The sequence below is a fragment of the Phalaenopsis equestris genome, unplaced genomic scaffold (genome assembly GCF_001263595.1).
Source record: "Phalaenopsis equestris unplaced genomic scaffold, ASM126359v1 Scaffold229296, whole genome shotgun sequence".
Taxonomy (NCBI): Eukaryota; Viridiplantae; Streptophyta; class Magnoliopsida; order Asparagales; family Orchidaceae; genus Phalaenopsis; species Phalaenopsis equestris.
In genome coordinates, this window is record NW_018247269.1 from 67348 (window position 1) to 91997 (window position 24650).

At 31.2% G+C, this 24650-nt stretch overlaps 1 protein-coding gene across 1 annotated transcript; it reads left to right on the forward strand.

Annotated features, from left to right (window-relative positions):
• Window positions 1-2892: 2892 nt before the first annotated feature.
• Window positions 2893-10324, forward strand: LOC110038026 (ATP synthase subunit beta, mitochondrial). The gene is made up of 11 exons (XM_020742784.1): window positions 2893-3498; window positions 4026-4101; window positions 4210-4298; window positions 4475-4592; window positions 4675-4778; window positions 4860-5018; window positions 5096-5237; window positions 5287-5369; window positions 5481-5778; window positions 7280-7293; window positions 9959-10324. Exons 1-11 carry the CDS (start codon window positions 3019-3021, stop codon window positions 10070-10072), a joined length of 1677 nt encoding a protein of 558 aa, XP_020598443.1. The 5' UTR covers window positions 2893-3018; the 3' UTR covers window positions 10073-10324.
• The last annotated feature ends 14326 nt before the right edge of the window (window positions 10325-24650 follow it).

Here is a 24650-nt window from a genome sequence, read left to right on the forward strand (position 1 = left end):
CAGAATTCTTCTTCGAAGCAGCAAGGAGGAAGAAATCTCTCACTTTCCCTCCACTCTTACAATCTCTCGAAGAATTCCTCACAATTTTTACACACTATTGAAACCTTTCTAACCTCCAGGAACTCTCTCTAGCACTTCTTCTTTTCTCAATTTTCGGCCAAAATATTCTTTTAAAGTTGTGGATGAGCTTTCCCAAGAGTTGCCTAAGCATCCCTTCAAAATTTGGCCTTATCCAAAGCCTGATTGGGCATAACTGCCTAGTTCGTCATCGGTGGCCTCGAGGGCGCCGTCAGCGGACCTTCTTAATGAATTAATTATGGAGTCTCAGGAAAATCTTGTCATCGGTGGGGTCGATGGCGCCGTCGGTGCCCTAGTTCAATTCTGCACATTTTGGTCCTTTTCACTCCAAATTTGCTCCTTTTTGCATCTTTTTGCTCCAATGACCCAAATTCATCATTCCTGCAACAAAACATCAAAAATACATTTTCTTAAAGTGCAATATCATAAAAAAATAGTATAAAATAGGTATGAAAATCTCAACATATTTTCCTCTGGTCACTATAATAAGCTTAGGATGTGCTAAATTTATTTTGCAGGGCTACTACAGTAACCTTAGCTGTCATAGTAAATATAAGTTTATTTTCTATTTCCAGAGTTAGGGTGTCCGCCATAACTGGTTGATTATTGACATTCAAACCAATCAAGGTATGATAAACATAAAAGTAACAGGACGAACCTCAACTAAACCAACATCAATGTTTAGTTCACATTCTCTACCAATGAGTCTGACATGGGTTTAGGGTTGGCACCCTTTTTTTCATGTTGCTTTATTTGCGCTCGATAAATCTGACAAAATCTTAAAACAAATTTTCAAGAATTAAAGGAAAACTCAAACAAAATAAAAAAAAATAAAGAAAATGTTGCATTCACGCCTTAGGAACATCATGCATATAAAATAATAAAGTTGATAATAAATAAATATGAGTAGAAAATTCTTTACGATTTAGGAATAACCATGAAATGATCACTTTTGGCATAAGCATTTCATATTGCATCTATTCCTTGCCTTTAGGTCCTCACTCATTGCATGCAATGGGGTGACATGTCCCTTGATAGCCAATACCTTGTAAAGTGTGTTTGTGTTTGCATATTATTTGGCATTATAAACTTCTTTTGAACGTTCATTATCAATGACTTGCATAATTATAAACACCTTGCTATGTTCCTCTGACACTAAGAGTTAACGTAACCAAATAAAAAAATACATGATTGTTGTAAGCTTTTAAATGCTAAGATTTAAATTACAAAAATATATTCAGATTAGTTATATGATATTATGCATATCATTCATACTTATGTAGCTTAATTTTACAATCAAATTGCACGATCTACTTTTCTTAATAAGTAACAATTTATCTTATCTTACATCTATTGAGACATCATATGCATAACTTTATGATGATTAGGTAGTTTAGATGATAGATTTTTCAAGCACGGGTTATAAGTACATTGCATTTTGTTTACTCTAATTTCTATTCCTGTAGATTATGTTAATGTTGTTTAACTTTTTTCAGTGAACTCCACCTTTAATCTTAAAATTTCTTGGTTGTTCATCCAGTTATTACATAAATCCTCACCTCCCAGGCTTTCTCAAAACCATATATCATGTGATATAAGCCTTGAAATTCTAATATAATGTCTACTAAAATATCAAATAAATCTTTTTCAAAATCATTATAATTGAACAATATAATAGTTGTGATGTTACTGAGTTTTTTAGTATCTTTGACTTCCCCTACTTATCTTCTTTTGGGTTCCATAAATAAAATGTTTCACTCTTGAGCCTTTCCCTTTATTCCTAACGATCAATATTGGGAACTGAACTTAGAAAAAATCTTGAGGATAAGAATGCAACCAGAATCAAAAGTTTTTTAAAGTAACTTTTGTTGCTTAAGATGTAACTATATTGCCTTTATAAAAAGTTTGAACTCTAGATTAATCTAAGCCTATCTAGTCTTTGTAATAGATAACAAAAATATTTGTTGATTTTAATTGTGGAGCTTGTAAATATTCAAAATTTCATAGTTTAAGTAATTGAATCAATCATAAAGTGATATTTATATCCTTCGAGATAGTATATTACTTTTGATGTTGTGTTTAATTATTTAAACAATTAAATCCTTAAATATTTATGGTTTCATATCAAGTAACTGCCAAAAATAAAACTGACAGGAGTGATAACATTGAAATTTAGGATGAAGAGGATTGTGTTCCATTTAATGATTAATACATACTTGCTTAGCAATTAGAGTTTATATAAAAAATGTCTTTGGTGATATCATTTATATATTTCAGGAGGTTCTTTTAAAGAGGTTTTGACAAACTTCAATTACTATAAAAAGCAAAAATAAGAACTATGCATTATAATGTATTATATTGTAGCAACCACATCCATAAAAATTGGGAAAAACACCAAAAAATTTTTAAAGAAATTTGCATTGTGACTGAGATGAGCCATGTGGAATGATAAGGGAGAGTAAAGGATGTTCATAAAATGAATAGAGGAAATAATCCTTGCCAATAGTTGTTGTAGAAGCCTCTATCAAGAAACTCCAAGTGACTGGTTTGATTTATCCAAATTTTAGAGAAAAAAAAATTTTCATTTACGCAATATATTTTTGTGCATAAAATTTATTCTCAACATATGTATAAATAGAATTAGAATGGATTTAAAACACCATTTACTTTATTTTCAGATTAGTGATATGCAATATTAATTTCTATGTAAGAAAATAATCTGATATTATCATTCTTCATATTAGATGGTATGACAGGAAACTATGCTATTTTTTGGGAATAGGTGTCCTAGCCCGTATGAAACATTGCCAGCCCAATATTTTCCCATTACTATCTTAACGGCCCCGAAAGCCAAGCCTTTCTTCCAGATCTCAATTGTAGCCGCATCCTCACCCTTTTTAAACCTAGACGATCAGCCGCTTAACCTATCTTTTCCTTGCCATGGCTTCACGCCGGATTCTCTCCTCCGTACTCCGTGCCTCATCTCGTCTGTTTGCATCTCCCAAACCTTGCTTCCCCAATCCCAGATCCCGCACTCCATCTCCAATCTTCCGCCCTTCACCAACCGGTTTCCTTCTCTCCCGCGTCGTCGAGTATGCCACTGCAGCTGCAGCGCCGGCGCCTTCCCCGCCAACTACTGCCAAATCTTCTGCTAGTCTTAGTGGAAAGGTTACAGATGAGTTCACTGGGGCCGGCGCTATCGGCCGTGTGTGCCAGGTGATAGGAGCCGTCGTTGACGTGCGATTTGATGATGGACTACCGCCGATCCTGACCGCTCTCGAGGTGCTTGACAACCCAATCCGCCTTGTGCTAGAGGTGGCGCAGCACTTGGGTGAGAACATGGTGAGGACGATCGCCATGGACGGGACAGAAGGACTTGTTCGTGGACAGAAGGTGTTGAACACTGGATCACCTATCACGGTATAATTTATTCATCTGACTAGAAGGTCTTATTTTTCTTACTTAATTTTATCTCCCTCTTGCTCTCATTGATATGCCTTTTTATGCGTATATTTCAGGATTTAGTCATCTGAGTTTAATACTTTTCCTTTATCGATGTTTTATATCGTTGATTCTACAGCATTGCGTGCGGAATTTTTTTTTTTTTTTTATCCGTAATATCTATGGCTGTATGTGGATTGAGTTTTGCTATTTCGGACTTTTTTATTGGAAGACGATTCAGAAAGATGCCCCGATTTTAGGTTCCCTGCGGGTACTTTATGTCCATTTTCCGTATAGATTTTCCTGTTGTTCAGATCTTTTTTTCGGATATACTTATGATCATTTCATAGAAACAATTGGATAATGTTGTTGGCTTTTCACTTGACCTTAGATAATTTAGTTCTTAGATTTATGCTCAATATGTTCTGTAGCGCTTATGGTTATTCTCTTATGGCGCATCATATACGAAATATGATTTAACTTTGGATTATTTCTAACTACTCCAGGTACCTGTGGGTAGGTCTACCCTTGGCCGCATCATGAATGTTATTGGAGAGCCTATTGATGAAAGGGGAGAAATAAGTGAGTTTATTTTATTTTTAATTTTTTTTATATTTCAGTTTGATTGAGGTTCATAAGGCCAAGTTTAGTCATGTTTGCTATTTATTTTATTTCGTTATCTCTTTGCAGAGACCAATCACTTCCTTCCTATTCATCGTGAGGCTCCTGCATTTGTTGAACAAGCAACAGAGCAGCAAATTCTTGTTACTGGCATTAAGGTAGTTGATTGTTTTCCACCCTTTATTTTTCTCAAATGTTATTTTGAGGCTATTTTCATTTTGTGACAAAAGCTCACTAAATTTGAAGAATATATTGCAATCTTAGTTTCTTTCTAGCAGTCTTTGTTATTTTCTTGCTTAAAATTGCTGCATTCATTGATGTTTATCTTCTTTAGGTGGTTGATCTTCTTGCACCTTATCAGCGGGGTGGCAAGATTGGTCTATTTGGTGGTGCTGGTGTGGGGAAAACTGTGCTTATTATGGAACTCATTAACAATGTTGCTAAAGCTCATGGTTCGTAGTAGAAAGTACTTTTCATTTTTTTTGTACTTTCATTTTCACTGCTCACAGAATCAATTGATGTTTTATTCATCAGGTGGCTTTTCCGTCTTTGCCGGTGTTGGAGAACGGACTCGTGAAGGCAATGACTTGTACCGCGAAATGATTGAGAGTGGTGTGATTAAGCTTGGAGATAAACAAGTTAGCATTTTAGTTCATTTTTATGTGTTTTAATTTCCGTCTTTTGGTTGTCTGACTTCTTTTGCACTTTTTGCATGCTAGGATGAGAGCAAGTGTGCTCTTGTGTATGGGCAAATGAATGAGCCACCAGGTGCTCGTGCTCGTGTTGGGCTGACTGGACTTACTGTGGCTGAGTACTTCCGTGATGCTGAAGGGCAAGATGTGCTACTCTTCATTGATAATATTTTCCGGTTCACTCAAGTAGGCAGAAGACCAACAAATTTTTTTTTTTAACAGTTGGCATTTTGATATTTGCATACTTATACATTTTTCTTCAGGCAAATTCTGAGGTGTCTGCTTTGCTTGGGCGTATTCCATCTGCTGTTGGCTACCAACCCACCCTAGCTACTGACCTTGGAGGATTACAAGAGCGCATTACAACAACAAAGAAGGGCTCCATTACTTCTGTGCAGGCTATTTATGTTCCTGCTGATGGCTTGACCGACCCCGCGCCCGCCACGGCTTTTGCATGTTCCTGCTGATGATTTGACAGATCCAGCGCCAGCAACGACTTTTGCACATCTTGATGCCACAACTGTGTTGTCAAGACAGGTTCTCCTTTTGTCCTCTATAAGCATTTTTCTTGCCTAAAAGAACTGATGCAATTTTCTTTTTTAGTAGTTAGGCATATCTCAACAACTTCTTGTTTTTTTCTATGACTAGATCTCTGAACTTGGTATCTATCCTGCTGTTGATCCTCTGGATTCCACATCTAGAATGCTTTCTCCCCATGTCTTAGGAGAAGAGCACTACAATACTGCTCGTGGTGTTCAGAAGGTTCTTCAAAACTACAAGAACCTTCAAGATATCATTGCCATTCTTGGAATGGATGAGCTCAGTGAAGATGACAAGCTTACTGTTGCTCGTGCTCGTAAGATCCAACGTTTCCTGAGCCAGCCTTTCCATGTTGCTGAAGTTTTTACGGGTGCACCTGGAAAGTATGTAGACTTGAAAGAGTCAGGTGAGAAGTAAATTAGATTGTGATTATGCTTTTTTTCATGGATTGATCATTTTGTAGCCGTGCTTTAAAGCACGATACCTTGTAAGTTGAGTCTTTCTTTATTTGCCAGTGTTTATTCTTTCTTTATTATTTGTCTGAAAATTTAATAAATTTGGGATCTTTTTAAGAAAATTTTTTTGTTCGTATTGTTCTGGATTCAAGAGTGAGCGAAATAGACACCTCTAAAACAACTAGTTAAAGGAATCTGGTATTTGAATTGCTTTGGATGGAGTAATTCACTTTGTTGTTTAATTACTCATTGTTAAAGCACAAATCTGTTTTGTTTGCTTAATCTACCTTGCGGTAAAGTATCAAAATTTTTTCCTTTGTTTGAGTCTAGGTATAATGGTTGTAAGCAGCATGTTAGAATTCTACCATTTGGATTTATGCTCACTTGTTGCTAAATTTGTTGTGCCAAGTTAAGCGGGTACTTTGGTTATGCTGTTCTTTATTATTTTATTTAATGGTGGCATGTGAAAGCCTGATATGCTTTGGAGTTTGTCATCATGCAACATTATGTAATCCTTATTTTTGATATTCATACTTTTGAGGTCTCCTTATATACAGATGTATTGAAATAATTAAAAAGATGGAAAATGAGAAAATATTCAGAAGATAAAAGAGGGTAAAATTGGTATAAAAAAAATTGAATGTTCCTAAGTAGTAAAATGATTTTTTATATGATTTGCAATTTTAGTGATTGTGAAAACAACAAAAACAACAACAAACCTTTGTCCGACTAAGTGGGGTCGCCTACATGAATCTTTTTTTCTCCATTTTGTCCTAGTGATTGGGAAAAAAAAGAATTTCAATCATTAATACTATAAGATAAAATGTTATCTTTAATTGATTGCTTTAAATATATGAATCTATCATTTATAAGAATATTAAACGAATGAGAATATAATTATTTGGATCCATTCTTCTTAATGGTTGGCCTTAATGTAATGTCCACTTTCAAGATTTACTTTCTTTCCATTTGTGATTATGCTATTGGTTTCTAGTACCCACTTCTTCTTTCACAATTTTATCTATTTTGAATTGATTGCTTTAAGTACATGAATCTAGCATTATAAGAATATACATATATGAGGATATAGTTATTCGGATCCATTCTTTTTAATGTTTGGCCTCAATGTCCACTTTCAAGATTTACTTTCTTTCCATTTGTCATTATGATTTTGGTTTCTAGTACCCACTTCTTCCTTAATAATTTGATCTATAGACCCAAATTTCTGCTTCATAGATATGTTGATCTATAGTCCCCCTTCTTATTTTAGTTTGCTTTTGCTATATAAAGGCTACATTTTGTTGTTTTATTTTGAGTCATTTTGGTGGTGACCCTTGCACCTTCTTAAACAACAGCCTTGCATACTTTCTTATTACTTCTTGTTGCACATCTCATAAATGTGGAAAGAGCAATACTGCTTTCTTACTTCATGGCATGCTTGATAAGAAAAAGTAAATATTTTTGGTGTAGCATTTGTAGTTTTATCTATTTTTTATGCTGTCATGTCATTTGTTACTAGTATTCCATATTTCTTTAGGAAGCACTTCCCTTCTTTTATCTTCTAGCATTGGTAGGGACGGTGATACAACACTGCATGTGTCACGTAGGTAGGGACTACCAAAGATACCTTGATAGGTGTTAAGTGGAACTATCTTGCAAAATATCCAATCGATTTAGTCTATTGAGATTGGAAACTTCAATTGACAATGGTAATCAATTTCTGCTCTCTAAATCTATGTGGACTTATAAAAGCTTAGATAAGTCATGGTGTTTGATTCAACTTTGCATTAGATTGAGAATTGTGTTCTAGTTATCATTGTCAATGATGACATTAATCACCTCTTTTTGATCTAATTTCTAGAAAATACTTCTACATGAGTTCTTAAATTGAATGACATTCCTTTTTAGTTATTTCCCTTGGCTAGGATGTGTTATTGTCTATAGAACTAAGCATAGTGTTGTCTCATTTGCAATCACCTTTCTTATATTATTTTTTTTTCCTTATTATCTTATTTTATTATTTTCAGGGAGTATTTAGGGTGCACATTCTAGCCTTTTCCTTTGGTGTGAAGATGTTTTGTCAATGATCGGATAAGTTCCTTCGAGTTTGGTGGCAAGATTTTTAGCAATACCTCTCCTTTCGAACTTCATTTTGTTCTTTGAGAAATTGATCCTTGGAAGCACTTGGTGCATGATTTTTTCTGCATTATTGTGCTCTATGTCTATTGCCATCACTCATGCTTGATTACAATTGTAATTTAAAATAAGTAGAGCTCATATCTAATTTACGAATAAATCATTGAACTATACTTCTCAGTTTGCTCATCCAATGGTATACCATGTCTTTAAAAACTCCGTGATGCATTACTGCAACAATTACTCTTGGTGTTGTCACATATGCTGCCCACTTCTACCATTGTTCCTTTGCACCCCCAGCGTGGAGTTCTGGCTGTATCAACTATCAATGTTCCTTAATTCTTCTTTTGATAATTATTCATCTTCAGATGGTCATTTTACTACGTAGGGCATGTTGTCTTAACTTCAGTTAGATAATACAGATTTACCATGATCCTTATAGTCATATATGGTGATGTCTCGAAGTGGTTGATTATTTCATTGAGCTTCTTGGAATCTACAGTCTCATCAAATATAGGAATTTCCACTTTGACTACTGCTTTAAATGGCCACATCCTTCATTGGTGCTAGCTATCATCTCATCTTCATTCATGTAACCATGAGAAACACAGCTTGGTCCACTAGAGTAGTTTGCATCTTCATTCTTTCCATGATGGTTGCCATCTATTTTGCTTCGTCTCTAGCCAACTTGGATTGTTAGATTTATTGTAGAATCATTTTTAGTCATTAATTGGCTTTCTTCCCCTTCTTTTGGCTTAATGCTTCTCCAAGATAATAAGTGGGTCTCTTTATCTTGATATATCTCTTTTTTATTTGTAACATGCTACAAATAACTATGTTTTGATACTACGTCATCTGTAGATCCTCTTATTAATTTTGCTCTTTTCTTGCTGTACATAAAACTTTTATTTTATTTCTTTATTTTCTTTTCTTAAACAATAATTAGTTGTTTTTCCTTCTTGGAGTGCTACGTCAGCACTAGAGTTTGTTGGTTTATTGCAACGCAGAGCAACAATTACTAGTAGTAGAGTCTAAATAAAAAAAAGACTTTTGGGATTGAGCTAATCCAGGCTTAAAATAAACTATATTGAAGGAATAAACCTTATCTATAATACCTAAACTAGTTCAATCTTTACACATAATCCCAGTAGGAATTATCCAGAACTTGGCTTATGAATAAAAAGTAAGCTTATCCAAACATAGTGCAAAAATTCTTACTCATCCGTTTTTTGCTGTTTTCACAACCAATGCGTCTAACTTTTTAGGCCTTCATTTCTCCCTCATATGCTATCGGATTGATGATTTGATCAAACCTACTGGCTTCCGATGATATCCTATTTGATCTCAATGTTGTGATATGTGAGGCACTGTCATAAACAATTTCTATGAGGAGATTAGACTGTTAAAATTTTAATGAACACAAGCACATGATTTTCTTGATCTTCAGGTCCGATACCGAGATCATGGTCATATTATGCGATCTGATTGATCACCTTTAGATTTAATCCCCATTCATTTGTAATAATGTTTTCTTAGGAATGCAATTACTATGTTCAGCTTAAATTCCACCTTATTCATGTTTTTCTTTTTGAATTTATTTATTATTTATTTTTTGAAAGATAAATAAACTTCTAGGAAAGACCCTGCAAATGTATATTTCTCTATTCATGAATTATGACATTCCCATTGTTGATACTTTCTTACTCATTTGCTACTTGTTTATATAAAAGTATGTTATGAAAATGCTTTTCAATTAAATATTAATGGTGATGTCCAGTTTCCATCATGTAACAGAAGTGCTTTTAAGATTGAGTTCTCTAGATCTTGTTTGCGGTCTTCTAACATTTCTTCAGGTTGGCCAAGATCAACTATGGAGTACTAAAACAAAGTAGAATGACAAAGAATATCCTTTTCTAAAGCTGATGATCTATGCTGTAATTTTATAGATAATGTTTTTTTCCCCAGTTACTAATTAATGTTCATTCTTGTCTTCAGGGTGTTCTTGACGGGAAATACGATGATCTTCCCGAGCAGTCGTTTTACATGGTGGGTGGAATTGATGAAGTCATCGCCAAGGCTGAGAAGATTTCCAAGGACTCATCTTCATAAGAAACGAACATCAATCTTCCGTAATAATTGTTTGATGCTTTTTACAGTGCCGGCCTCTGGGAACACAATTTTTGAATTTTATTGTGCTCAATTAGACTTCATTTACTATGATTGCAGTTATCTCACCAATCGGGCTCTCTTTTGCCCAATAATTAGTGTTGACATTTGTTTGAATTCTTGCTCGTGGATTTCAACAATGTCAACTGAATTGTAGATTTTTTACTATTCTCTTGGTTTAAAATGCTTTTGCCACCTTCTTCTTCTTCTTTAGCTGCACGCAATCCTTGCTTTAGAGCTGAATGGCTGCAATAAATATGCTTCCCTTTTCATATTCTTCGCCCATCCTCAAGTTTTGTGCACAGGAAGGCTTGTTTTGATATTTGGTGACTTGTTACTGGAATAATTATTGTCATTATGCTGGCATGTTTTGTTGCAACTTTTTCAGACTGTTTGAATCATTTTTCTAATTATTATTAAGATAATTAACGTATGCTTTCCTAATTTTAAGTTATTAGTATTGATTGATGTCTTGGTTTATTAGTCTTTGGCTGATTTTATGAAATCCGAATTCTCTTATTGTTATTTCTCATTTGTTGAGTTTTACATCCACGTTAATAGGGTTTTTAATGGCGAGACTCCAGGATATTAAACCTGCTTTCAGTCTTGCCCTTTTCTTCATGTTTATTCTTACAGCGAGTAGTTTAGGCTTATTTTTGTATATGATTTCCGTGTGCTTAAAATTTCTAGAAATAAATTTATTTATATAAAAAGAGTGCTTTAATATTTTTTGTTTGCATATGCACATTGTAATATTATAAGATGGATGAAATTTCAATTTTTGAGCAGGAGAATCATGTAGAATCTTCGACAAATTCTGATTAATTTGTCTAAGCTTGGCTAGGGTAGTCAATCGATTTGGTTTACTGGATCTGATTCATTAATTTGTAATAATGATGTAATTATAAGGATAGCCAATTTAATTTTGCATTAATCCAACTATGATGGTATTAATTACATTGAGTATATCAAGCGAGTTTGTTTTTGTTTTGACTAGAGTGCCTTCAACTAGATTGGATATATTTAATATCTAATTAAAGTTAGCCAAGGTAGCATCAAGTTCATCTAGATGTATTGTATACCTGCGCGAGCATTGTTAGATAATTTTGATAAGAGATTTAATTGAATCCGCAGTGTTGCCAACACTCCCAAAGCTTTGTTTAGAACACTAAAGCAAAATTATTTACAAGCAATCTCTGAAGTTCCATAATGATCAAGAGTGCTATAAGTATCCTTAATTTGTAAGCAAAGGAGTTATTTTGACTTACGACAGCAAGTTTGGGCAATTGAATTCTAATTTTGGAGGGCTTTATGCATGATAAAGCTCTATTTGATGACAAATTATACTTGTAACCCATTCAATTTTATTTATTTATACTATTATTGTTTACTTATTCATATTTTTGGTTCTTTGTTTATTTATTTATTTATTTATTTTTTTTGTTATTTTAATGCAACTTGAAAATCACATTCTCCAACCGCTATTGGTTTATATACCTTTCAGAATTTTAATGGCAACTTATTGAATGTGGTAAATTGTACGCCATTTTATCACATTATTATAGTGAGAAGTGAAAATATTCACTTAATGTACGAGACATGATTTATGGGAATCAAGCTTCACTTTTATGAATTTAGTAATAGCATTTTAAAATTTAGTCGTGGTTGATCATTCATTATATGAACTAAAAGAACGGAAAAGAGAGATGATACTTTATAGTGCTGATTATCTTTGGATGGATATGAGTGAACCCTCAAAATGGAGCGGTTTTATGATGGAAAAATTTATGCTTATACTGCGGAGGAGGGGAATCATGTTGGAAGGCATTGAAATATCTCGTGAATCATCATTTTTTGTAGTAATCCCATATGCGTTGTGATTTTTTTTGAAGCATAATCATTTAGTTGAGGACAATTTATGTTTATATTTGTGGTCTTTATTATATGCGTAATTATTGCAACAAAAAGGTTATTGGATTCATAGTTATCTATGGAATAATATTGAGAACTCAGATAAATAAATCAAATCCAAGATGCAAGAAGAAAGAAGAAAAAGAATAAAAATAAATGTCATTAAGTTTCGAAAGGAATTGATTTACATAGGACCAAATATGTTCTCTTTTGGACTAAATAAGGCAAGACATTGTGTTGTAAATAAAAAATGTTGTGTGTTTTTTTATAAAGAATTCATTGACACTTTCTGAGAATTGCTTGTACAAAATCTTGACCAAAGAATCCCTATTTGTATAAGCAGACTAAGGTCAACATTTTATGATTCCCAAGATGGCTCTTTTAAATAAAAAGTAAATAGATTAATCCTACCATAGCTAGCTATTTAGTAGGTTAGGCTAGGGGTGTAAACGAGCCGGACACGAGCGAGCCTAAGCTTAGCTCGTGTTCGGCTTGTTTATATTTCGAGCTCAAAAAGTGTGTTCGTGTTTGGCTCGTTTGCTTAGCGAGCCGAACAGCGAGCTGAATACGAGCCGTTCACGGACAAAGAGTCGTTTTGACAACCCTAATCATGTAGTCATAAGATGTTAAAGATTGTGGCAAGATTTAAATTATCATTTGAATCTAAATTAATATTTTTTATTCTAGTTTCTTAATTAATACTTTTAATTGATTATAAATCTTTATAACATTGTAGTCAGTTAGATTTTTTAAGACTACTAATCATCAAAATTATATGTATAATTGATTAATAGTATTTTGAGCCAAAATGAGTCAAACACAAACGAACAAATATTTGTTTTGTTCATTCGTGTCCGGTTTGTTAACTTAGCGAACGAGCCAAACATGAGCTTCTTAACAAGTCGAAGACAAGCTGTTCGAGAACAACAAGCCTTTTTTATAGCCTTAGGTTAGGCGACAAGATAATTTGTAATTAGGTGAACTAGATGAGTTTTTTGGCAATTTCTTAGTAAGAGAACCTTTAGTGGGTTGGTAAGTGAAGTGTATGGCACAACCAAGTGAAGATGATTCGGTGTGTGCCAGAAAGCAAAAAAAAAAAAAATCTTATTTAAATCAGCATATGATTGAAAAATGAAATTTAAGAAAATAATAGATTAATAATTATAAGAAGAAAGTAAAAACTAACAAAATATGCTTACATCCTCACTTAGACCTCCATCATTTAGATTTTACTAACACTATCTTACCATTCTAAGATTCGGTTCTTCTTAGAGTAAAATGCCCTTATGAATGTTTTTTAAAGCACATGAACAACTCACAAATTTAATTTACAAAATTATTATAGCAAACATACACTTCTTTTTTTGTAAGAATTAATAAGAACAATCAAGTGAAAATTTCTAAAAGCCAACTACATGAATTCAACAAAAAAAAAAAGTAAGGAAAATTAAAAACTTTTAATAGCAATCTTACATACTTGACAATGGCTTGAACAACTTTAAAGCTTCTACAAAATAAGGTAGTTTTGTATAAGCATAAGCTTTTGAAAAGATTTAGATCATACTTTAAAATTTACTTTTTGAAAATATGTTACTTGAAAAATAAATTAACACGGAAGAAGGTTTTTATAAATTTTTTATTCCATAAGTAAAGCATCAAAATATCTTATATTTATCGGTTATCAAACAACGTCAAAAAAAATATAAAAATATCTCCATTAATTACTCTTTTAAACAATTATAAGATAACTAGTTAAATAGGCTTCCAAGGCTAGTCAAATCTCATCAAATTAAACCTTGACGGATATCCAACTACTGATAAAAATATATAATGTTTGCAAAATCATAATAAATTTTGTTTTACTAAAAGAATATTGTATAACTTTTCCAACTTCACTTAAAAATTCAATAAATTATATGAAATAAAAAAATTGAAGCTCATGATTATAAAATTGTTTTTGTAAAGAAAATAATTTTAGTATAATGTTTAAAAATATTAAATAAATTTATAAATTTAAAGTAATCTATATAGAAGCCTATGTATGACGAAAATATATCAAAAGAATTTTAGTGAAATTTAAAATATTAAGTACTGAATAATGTTTTTAAAATAGAAATTTAGTACTTTTAAATTAATACCTTTTAAGCATTATGATAATAATTTGATAAAATGTAATGCAAATTTTCTTAAATTTATGATAAAATAATTTTTTAATAGTATTTTTTATTTTTTAAAATTTTAAACTTGTGTAATAATTTGACATTTATAAACTTAATAACTTTATGTTCTCTTAAAAAATTTTCTCAGGCTTCTTTTATATTATTTTAATAATATCTTCAAAATTCTCAATCATGTTTTAACTATCTTGATCATACAATTTGGCATGTTTCTTTATGATCGAAAAATTTTGCAATCACTTAATCTTGAAATCACTTATTAGAAATAATTAGAACCTCCGGCCATATGTTTTTTATCTTCAAAATAAGTTCATACATAATATGGGCTCTTGCTATCAACATTCTCTTTTTTCTTTTAATAATGACAAATCTTTGTTTGAAAGTGATTGGATTGGATGTACTAAATGACATCTCTCACAACATTTAAAAAAATATCATAAATTATTGTGAGAATCTCAAAATACGATAAGATTTTATTAAGATTTTTTCCCAAATTGTATGCAATCAAAATTAGCAAATATATTCTTCTCTGCTTTTTTTGACAGCATCATAAGTGATGCTAAATATAAAATAATTTAATATCATAACTAAATAAATCAATTTACAATTAGTTATAGATGAGGATTTACTATTCCCCATTTTCTTCCAAGTTCATAATTTATTTATATTTAAGATTTTTAAGAAAATACCAGCAAATTGAAAACCTACTTTAATGAATTCAATGTTTACATTTCATTTAGATATATAATCTTCAATAACATGATAGATAACTTCAATATGTTGGCCTCTATGTATTGAATTAAATTCCTTACTAAAAGATATGGTTTGCTCAATAAAATAGCATGATCAATGAATCCATTTAAGTATGCACCTTTAATATCCATTCGAAAGGGAATCGAATCCTTATAGCATGCATATATGCTAAGATTAACCTAAGTGTCTTTAATCATAATATGCATCTAAATATTCTTCAATATCTATATTCTTTACTTATGCGCACCCGCACCCTCGGACAACTATTCTAGCTTTATTTCTTACAAAACCCTGAGCTATATAACTTATTGCAACAATATATTTTGTTCCACTTATATTTTGAGCTTTAGGTCTTGATACCAGATCATATACATCATTTCTAATAAATTGAATTAACTTTTCTTACACTGCTATAATAAAAAAAATTTATCCTTCAAAGTTTCTTTAATTGATTTAGGCTCAACTTCTAATATAATTGATGAACAATTTATCCAGTCTTTAGTAATTACTTTGGCATTGATTCCTGCAGGTTGATCTTTATAGCTTTTAGAGTGACTTCTTTCAATTTTTCTAAGGCACATATTTAACTATTTCTATATATTCTTCAATATCAATTCAAATGGGGTAAACTAAATTTTCATTAAAGATTATTTTGATCCTTATAATAATTGTTTTTTCTAATTAAAACTTTATATGCTCTTTCAATATTTGAATAACCATAACATAATCTATCCTTCGATCTACTATCAAATTTTTTAATGGTTCTTTTCCATTATAATGTATAAAACGCGTATATCGATATGCATATAGACGATCAACACAGGCTTCTTTCCTTAAACTAATTCATTTGGTATTTTCTTAAGGGTTGGTCTCAAATTAACTCAACTAAAAACTTAGTATGCATATTTATTGCTTTTCTTACAAAAATGTCCTGGTAGCCTATATTAATCAAGCCTATCTCGAGCTTATTTTGTTAATATTTGTTTTTTTTTTTTTTCTTTCAATCACGTTCTTTCAATCACGTTTGGTTGCAATTTACATTGAAATATTATTCAATCTACTTATTTTTAAATTCTACATCATGATCTATTTTAATAAGAATGTAAATATTCTTATTCTATTCTAATATATCTTGTAAATTAATTACAATCTAAAAACCCATTATGCTTATTTATTAACGACCTCACCAAGGTATACCTTAGATAATCATCTAAAAGAAAAATTAATTCATTTTTTTAGTTACGAAAATAGTACTAATATCGCTAATTAAATTAATTTCAGCAACTCTGATGGCTTAGAAGTGGTCAAAACATTCTTATTCTTAAATGAAGTTCTAGTTTATTTTCCTTGCATAAAATCATTATATATATACGATCAGAATGATAATCAAAATTTTTCAAACTACTTACAGAATCTATTTTTAAAATTAATTATAAGGCGTGCATTTTTGTATGACCATGAACTCAATTCAATAACAAACATCTTTTGTGCTAGATTTTAAGCAAACTAAATTTACACTATTCATATTTTAAATATCAATTAAATAAAATTTTTTAATCCCATTTTCCTACTAAAATCGTATTGCCATTTTCTCTAATAATATAATTAGATAAGTAAAATGTAAAAACAAACTTACAATCATATAATTGGCCAAGAGAAATTAAAATATATGTAAAGCCATTATAACATGAGAACTTATTAATGGTTCTGGTATTTTTTCAACTGGTCTAATTCTAAAATTTAGCCATAGTGATATTACCAAGTGTGGCGTACTAGCATCACTTAGCTCCAATAATGCAAATATTATTTTATCTTTAGTAATGTATATCATTTTATCTTAACATTAATGATGCAAAATTTATTTTATTCATATGCTTTTAGCATCTAATATCTATATACTACATGTATTAACTAATCCTCTAACGAGGACATCCACATAAAAGCACATCAATATGTTAATTTGTAAACAAAAAAAATTTTTTTTTTTTGTTTCACCTTCAAATAACATGTTTTGTGGTTTAACAAATGTTTTTTCATTAAAATGACACTCTTTGGTGAACAAAAAAATAAGAACATATGAGAACTTACACGCGCCTTGCAAAACAATCTATAAGAATATCTTCTGATTTACCACCAAAGTTACACCAAACATTGTTGTTTACATATGACATTTGGTTGTAATGATTATGTTGATATGTACAATGAAAATAGTTTTTATCATTAGACTTATAAAATACTAGTATCAATTTTATGATAGAATGAAAAATTAAATGAAAATCTATAACAACATTTAATAAAATATTTTGTTTCTAATTATGAAATAAATAATGCATTATTATAAACAACATACTATTTTTAAGATTCATAACCATTTTTAAACTATTACTTATCTAGCTTTCTTTGTTTTTCAAATTTTAATTTTTTTCTTAAAATTTATACATTTTCAATAAATAAAAAACATGCACCATCCAATTTCTTAAATGAACCCTCAATTTTACATATGTGACGGTCATTATTCTCTTCTTTAATCATAAAACACATATTTTACCTCTTCTTCAGAATCTGTGAATGAAGAAATGTTATTATCACTATTTAAAGTTGGCCATAAGGCAATCTTCTTAGATTATCCTTCTTATGCTTTCTTTTTCTTACCCTTTTTAAAATCTTATGCATTCTTTTCACTAACTAAGTAAAAGAAATCCCATATTATATGCCGAGGCTTCTTACTTTTATCACTTAAATAAGTAATAAATATTATTTTATTCATACATTATTTGTCTTTTATTTAATAGTGATTTTATTCTTCTAGATATCATCTGGTTCCCTATCACTTTTAGATGCAGATTATTGTGAATCTTGAACCTATAGTGTTTTTATTTTTTTTTTAGTTTTTTCATTCCTTTTTGGAGTTTCTTCCCTTTTCTTGATATTCTTGCCTATTTATTAGCTAAAAGAGAATGCAATTATTGTTCAAGTGAATATGATGAAAGAAATTTAGATTTCATAATTAAGTTTATCTCTAAAAGCTCTATATTTAAGCAAGCAATAAAGAATCTTTTGACCAAATCAACATTTTTTTTTTTATTTTTTACCTAAGGACTGTAATGATTATATAATATTAATGAAACATGTATGCATATCACTAAAAAACTCATCAAATTTAATGTAAACTAATTAAATTCATGAACTTATCTTATAATTTTTTAACATCATTAGTTCCTTCATAAGATATTATAAACTTATCCCAACAACCTTAGCAATTTTAAGCATTAAAATCGTATATAAGCTTCAAGTTTCAATGTACAATACAGCAATTCATAACCTCAGGATTTAGTTTATCAAGTTCTATCTCGACTAAAATCCTTTCTATAAATGGCTTCTCAATTCTTCATCATAGTTAATTATATCCTTATTAGATTTTATGGCTAAAATCCTTTCTAAGATCTTAGGATGATATTTATTTTATAATGTTATCATATTTTAAAGGAGAGGATCTTAACCTCCAAACAATCAAAACATGAAATTTCTTAGTGATCAAATAAAACATTATCTAAAAATGATGATTTTATGGCAAATTAATATTCTAATTTTAGTATTTCTAAATGGAATATTAAGTGACATATTTGAATGGATATGCTCTTGGAGGTCATCATAAGAAAAATGGTGACTTTGATACCAATTGAAGTATAGGACAAAACCATAAAGAGATAATAAGCTAATGATTTTCAAAAACTATATATTTTTATTAAAATGTGTGCAAAATTTAAATTTAAATTTTTTAAAAATTAAGTCTATTTAAAATAAATTTATATAAGTAGGAATGAATCGAAGATAATACAAATATTTTAATGAGGTTTGATCCTTGCCCGCATTCTCGTTTAGACTTACCTTGTCTGGGTATCATTAACTCAATCACATTACAATAAGATTTTTGTTTTGTGGGCATGAAAAAGACCACATGAATATATTCTTCCTTAATAAGTATGACTAACTTAAATTAATGTTTATAAACATAGTACAATAATTAAAAATTAAGATAAAAAATTCTCAGATCTAAAAAATTTAATTTTAATAATAAAATCTATGAAGAGAATTAAACTTAAAAAACTTTAAAATAGGTCATACATAGTCATTAAAGACACAAATAACTCTAAAATTACTTTAAATGATGTGACTTTGTGTGTGCTTAAGCTTTTTGAAAGATCTGGGCTAGCCCTTAAGATTTATTTCTTGAAGATTTGTAGCTTGCATGAAAAACTTAAAAAAAGAGTATAAGAAGCTTCTTATAAGCTTTTAATTTCATGCCCAACTAATCAAAAACTTCTATTATTTAAAGTCTATCAAAATATGATAAAAAAATATATATTAAAATTACTTTCCAAATGACAATCGAATGATTAATTAAAGAGGCTCTAACGATTCGACAAACTTTCAACATTATATTCTAACAACTTGCTAGGTTTATTTAGTTTTAATTTCATGTCCACCATAGATCTTAAAAAATTTCTATCTAAATGATTTAATGCATTTTGTGAAGAATGATTTAACACCTTGAGAATAGATCTAAAACTTTAGATGATGAAAATATTTAATATTTTTTGGTCAAAGTTAACTAGGAATTTCCATTTACATTATGGGTGCAAGATAATATTATTTTATTATAGAGTGCATATTTTCTGATAAGGCTAAACCCTCATAGTTAATTATATCTTAGAAACTTTGAAAATTTGGAAAAAACTTGATTAAAGTATTATCATGTCTTGTTTTTAATTTAAAATTTGAATATCAAGGTTGGAATGTCAGGAGTTTTAATTGGGATATCTTTAAATTTGGAGGGATTGTTTTCTGAGTTCAAAGGTAGAAGAATATGGAGTGCTCAGATACTAGCATGTGTGGTGAGACTTAAATTTAATTTGAGTTTGAGTTAAAAATTTTGTAATGGTAATTTATGTCATAGAAAGGGGCATTCAATTTCACTTCTAGTTAAATTTTTTGTTAAAAGGGTTGCGACAAACATTCTAGGAACGCAAAGTCATGAAAAGACCCAAAGGGAGGATTAACACACCCTAAGGGGGAGCTGCGTACTTGGAGGTTAAAATTGAATTGTTATTATTTTAAATTAAATAAGTTGGATTTAGTATAATTGTGATGAGGTTATAATAGGTTTTGTTTGATTTAAGGATTTCGAATAAGATTGGTTGGATTAATTTTTATATTGAGGTCAAGGCTCTATCTCTAAAGCAATCTAGGTTTTATAAGAAAGCTAAAGAGGAATAAACTAACCAAAATAGTTAGGTATGAAATCCCTAATCAAGATCCCCTTAATTTTTTGTCATTCCAAGTTATTCAACATCCTTAGACTATTAACGAGCCAAATAACGAAAGGTCTCCTTTGTTGCCATAAAGATGGGTAGTGGGGCTTAGATTTTAGGTGGTTAGAGGTACTTTCATTAGTATTTGTGGGTTTTTTTTTCATTTTATTTCAACTCATAGTCTAAAGGGAGTTGCAAGCATTAAAGGTTTTATAGGTCTTAGTGCTTAAAAATTAGCTAGAGGTACCTAGTAATCTAAGTTAGGCTTCTAAAATAGACACATCTAAGAGTTCATAGACCTAGGTTTTATTTTTGTGTTGACTACCCTAGGGTTTATAGTTGATATACGTACTTGTGGTTTAGAGTTATTTAAGTTGGTGGATTTTAGTTCATTTTCTTGGGTGATCTATTGTTTTTATTTTATTTGGGTTTCTTATATTTTTTTTTATCCAAGTAAATCATGTGTTTTGAGCATTCCTAGATTGATTGGGTTTCTAGACTATATTGACATTTTCATTTGGTTGCTTATCCTAAGATCCAATTTCAAGTATTTCTATTGTAGGTTGGAGTTTTAGCACCCTATGTTTTTCTAGAATGAGACATAGAAAGGTATTACATGATTAAATTCATACCTTCTCACAATTTTCATTTCATGTACATGCACATAAAAAAGTATTAGCATTTTATTTTAGTCCTCAGGTTAGGGTTTTGGACATATGCACCCATCACCCCACCCTCGCGCATCTAAGGTGTCCTAATGCCTAACTCTTATAATAGACTAGGTGTTGATGTAAGTAAGGTGCACTTAGTTTAAGTTTAAGTTGTTCAAATTTTAGGAGTAATTTTTATGTTCATTATAGAGGTAGGGATGTCCTAAGCTGATATGAGAGTCAAGAACTCTTAGTGTTGTGACTCACTTGAACCATTCCTTTTAGAAACCTATTAAGTTATCACAACACCTACAAATTTCTCTTACTTAGGCGAGCCATCTAGGAAGAGGAATTTTAGGTTTTAAGTCTTAATTGACCTTAATGTTTTCTCAGGCTCTGTAAGGAAATTTAATAATCTAAAAAAAGGTACAAATATCGGCTGCCAGTTCCACTACACCAAAAAACAATATAAATCACACAAGAAGAAACCTAAGAACCACTGTTGAATTACAAACTCACAGTTAATCACAAAAATTGTGAACAACTCTAATAAAAAGAGATTTTAGTCTTTCACTATGAATGAGAAGAGAAAGTTTATAAGGCACCACATTATTCACAATAAAAATTTGGGAAGAACAACCCAATTTAGCAGCCCAATGAGCAAATTTATTGCCTTCTCTTGGAATCTAAGATCACGTGACTTGTAAAAAAGAGTTAAAAGCAAATTTATTTTTTCATATGTACATTTAGGTTGCACTGACATTCCACTTGTAAAGTACAAAATTTTTACATTAACAGAGAGTCCATCTCCACCTGAATGTAATTTCAACGACAATTCTTAGCAAGAGATAAAGCTTTAATAATAGCATCAACCATAGTAACTAAAAGAAAGAGAAGAATCAAAGGAGTAGCAATCCAAGCCACACAATTTCCACCACTATCTCTACAAACTCCTCCAACACTTGACAAAGGAACTTTTCAACTATCATCCACATTTATCTTAATACTATCCTTCTCCGCCCTACTTAAAAAAACCAAGCATTTGACTTCAGCATCAAAGGAACAGGGAGATTCAACTTCCCAAATAACATCAAGACCAATTTCTTAAAATTCCCAAATTTAAGAATTTTAAAAATGAAGTTAATAATCAATCTAAAAGTATAAGAGACATAAACACATTTATCCTTGTGTTTCACATAATTTCTAGCCATCCAGATAAACCAGAATACAATAATAGGAATAATAGCAAAAAACTGACAACCAAACCCTTCTCAATCATGAATGTAGTGAGCAATAGAATATAGCAACAAAATCTCCAACCTCCTATCAATGAAATTAGGACTACAAAACCAAATCTTTTTAAAATTAACAAGTAATGAAGATATGTTCCATGCTTTCCTCTTATTTCCTGCATAAAAGACAACATGATGGAATTCATGCCCATGAAAGTATCATTAGTAGGCACAATATGATGTAAAATCCTTCAAAAGAAAAAAAGGTTGAGATGTCTTAATTCAATAGTTACAAGCCCAATGTAAATCATGTCCATGAGCATACTCAAAAGAGTTAGGAAAAGATTTACAAACAAAATCACCCAACTGACTCTTAACTTTCACTTTTGCATGAATAGCCTTTAAGATGCTAACATTGACAATAATATAAGCATCCAAATTTCTTAAAATATTAGCCAACACTTGTCGGTTGCCAAATTAGAAAAATATATTTAATTTATATATATTATAATTTTGGAAAATTAATATTTTAATTTCGAAAATGCGAGACCGAATCGATCCCATATAGAAATAGTTTAAATAAACGAGCACAACACTATAAGTGACATACATATCCCAAGGAGTAAACATATCACTTACCACTGAGACTCAATTAAATAAACTAAAGAATTAATGACATCCGTTTTAGTCTGCGAACCTTTATATTGACTGAAAAGTTCCCCTTTCTAATATGAAAGATTAGATATGGTTTATTTTAGGTTGGGTTCTAAAGTTCATTATAAGGGAAAGCCCTTATAGTTAATTACATCTTAAATAACCAATGTCACCTAAGAAAACTCTCTATTTATATCAAAAAGTATTGTCTTCAAAAATTTCAAAGAGAAGGACTTTCAAAGTTCGAACCAAGGAGTGTCAAACGGGAAAGGTGTTGACCTCTCTTTTGGTTGAGGTCTAGTATTTCCTCTTTAGTAGTCTAGGGTCTAGTCATAGGACTTTCCTGTTGACTATTCCTAGAGGACTAGAAAATGAACCCTCACCATTAGAAACTCTAAACTCTTCTTTGTTCAACTTGAAGTTTCACATATTGGTCCTAACCTTTAACACCTAGTAGGTGGGGTCAATATGGAGGAGCTCAAGAGGAGTCCCCATAGGACTGCTTGGCCTTAGTTTTAACCCTCTTGTGGTGTGGTCATGGTTGGTCTCACACACACACCTGCACATTACACTTCCACTCACAGCTTTAAACATAAACCAATTAACTTTGATCCCTTACCCCTTTGGGAGACTAATGTAGATGGTCCCCAAAACCCTTTGCCCTAGGCTAGGTTTTAGCTAAGACCAGTACATTGAGGACCCAAAGTAGGGAATTATATTGGTCCATGGCTCAAGTAGGGTGATTGACACCCCAATTTTACCAAAATACCCAACTTAACATTTTATCCCCAAATCTACCCAAATTACTAAAATAGCCTTGGAAACCCAAAATTGGCCAAAATTCCTAAAATTACATAAAATGCCCATTTTTGTCCAAAAATCATCTCAAACCATTTGAAACCACCCCAATTGATCAAAACACCCCAAAATTTTTAAAATTACCAAAATACCCCTCATTTTGCCAAAATAACCAAAATATCCTTGACCAAAGGAAAATATGTTGAGATTTTCATACCTATTTTATATTGTTTTTAATGATATTGCACCTTAAAGAAAGGTATTTTTGATGTTTTGTTACAGGAATGATGAATTAGGGTCATTGGAGCAAAAAAATACAAAAAGGAGCGAATTTGGAGCGAAAAAGAGTGAATTTGGAACGAAAAGAACCAAAATGTGCAGAATTGAACTAGGCTGCCCGCCGACGGCGAGTTTTTCCCGAGACTACAGGACAAAATTCTTCAGAAGCCCGCCGACGGTGCCCTCAAGGCTGCCGACGGCGAGATCGACGGTTATGCCTACTCAAGCTTTGGATAAGGCCAAATTTTGAAGGGATGCTTAGGCAACTCTTGGGAAAGCTCATCCATAACTTTAAAAAATATTTTGGCTGAAAATCGGAGAGGTCCTGGATGTTAGAAAGGCCCTAGAGGTTAGAGAGGTTCCATTAGTGTGTAATAATTGTGAGGATTTCTTCGAGAAATTGTAAGTGTGGAGGGAAAGTAAGAGAAAGAGATTTCTTCATTTATTCCTCCTAGCTACATCAAAGAGGAATTCTGTATGCTGTAAAGAAAGGAAGAGATTTCAGGGAACTTCGAGGATTGTTCTTGGGGAGAATTTAGAGATAAGTTATCTACTTGTTATAGTTTGTATGACTTTGATTTTATATATGAATTCCGAGTTTTGTTGTGTTTTCCCCATGAGTTCTGAGTAGTTTACTCTGTCTTTCTCCTTATCTCGAGATTTGTGAAATGGTGATTTGAATTGGCAAAGCCATGAAAATATTTAAGGAATTATGATGATCATTTCACTTTGATCTTAATTTACTTTCAATCTGG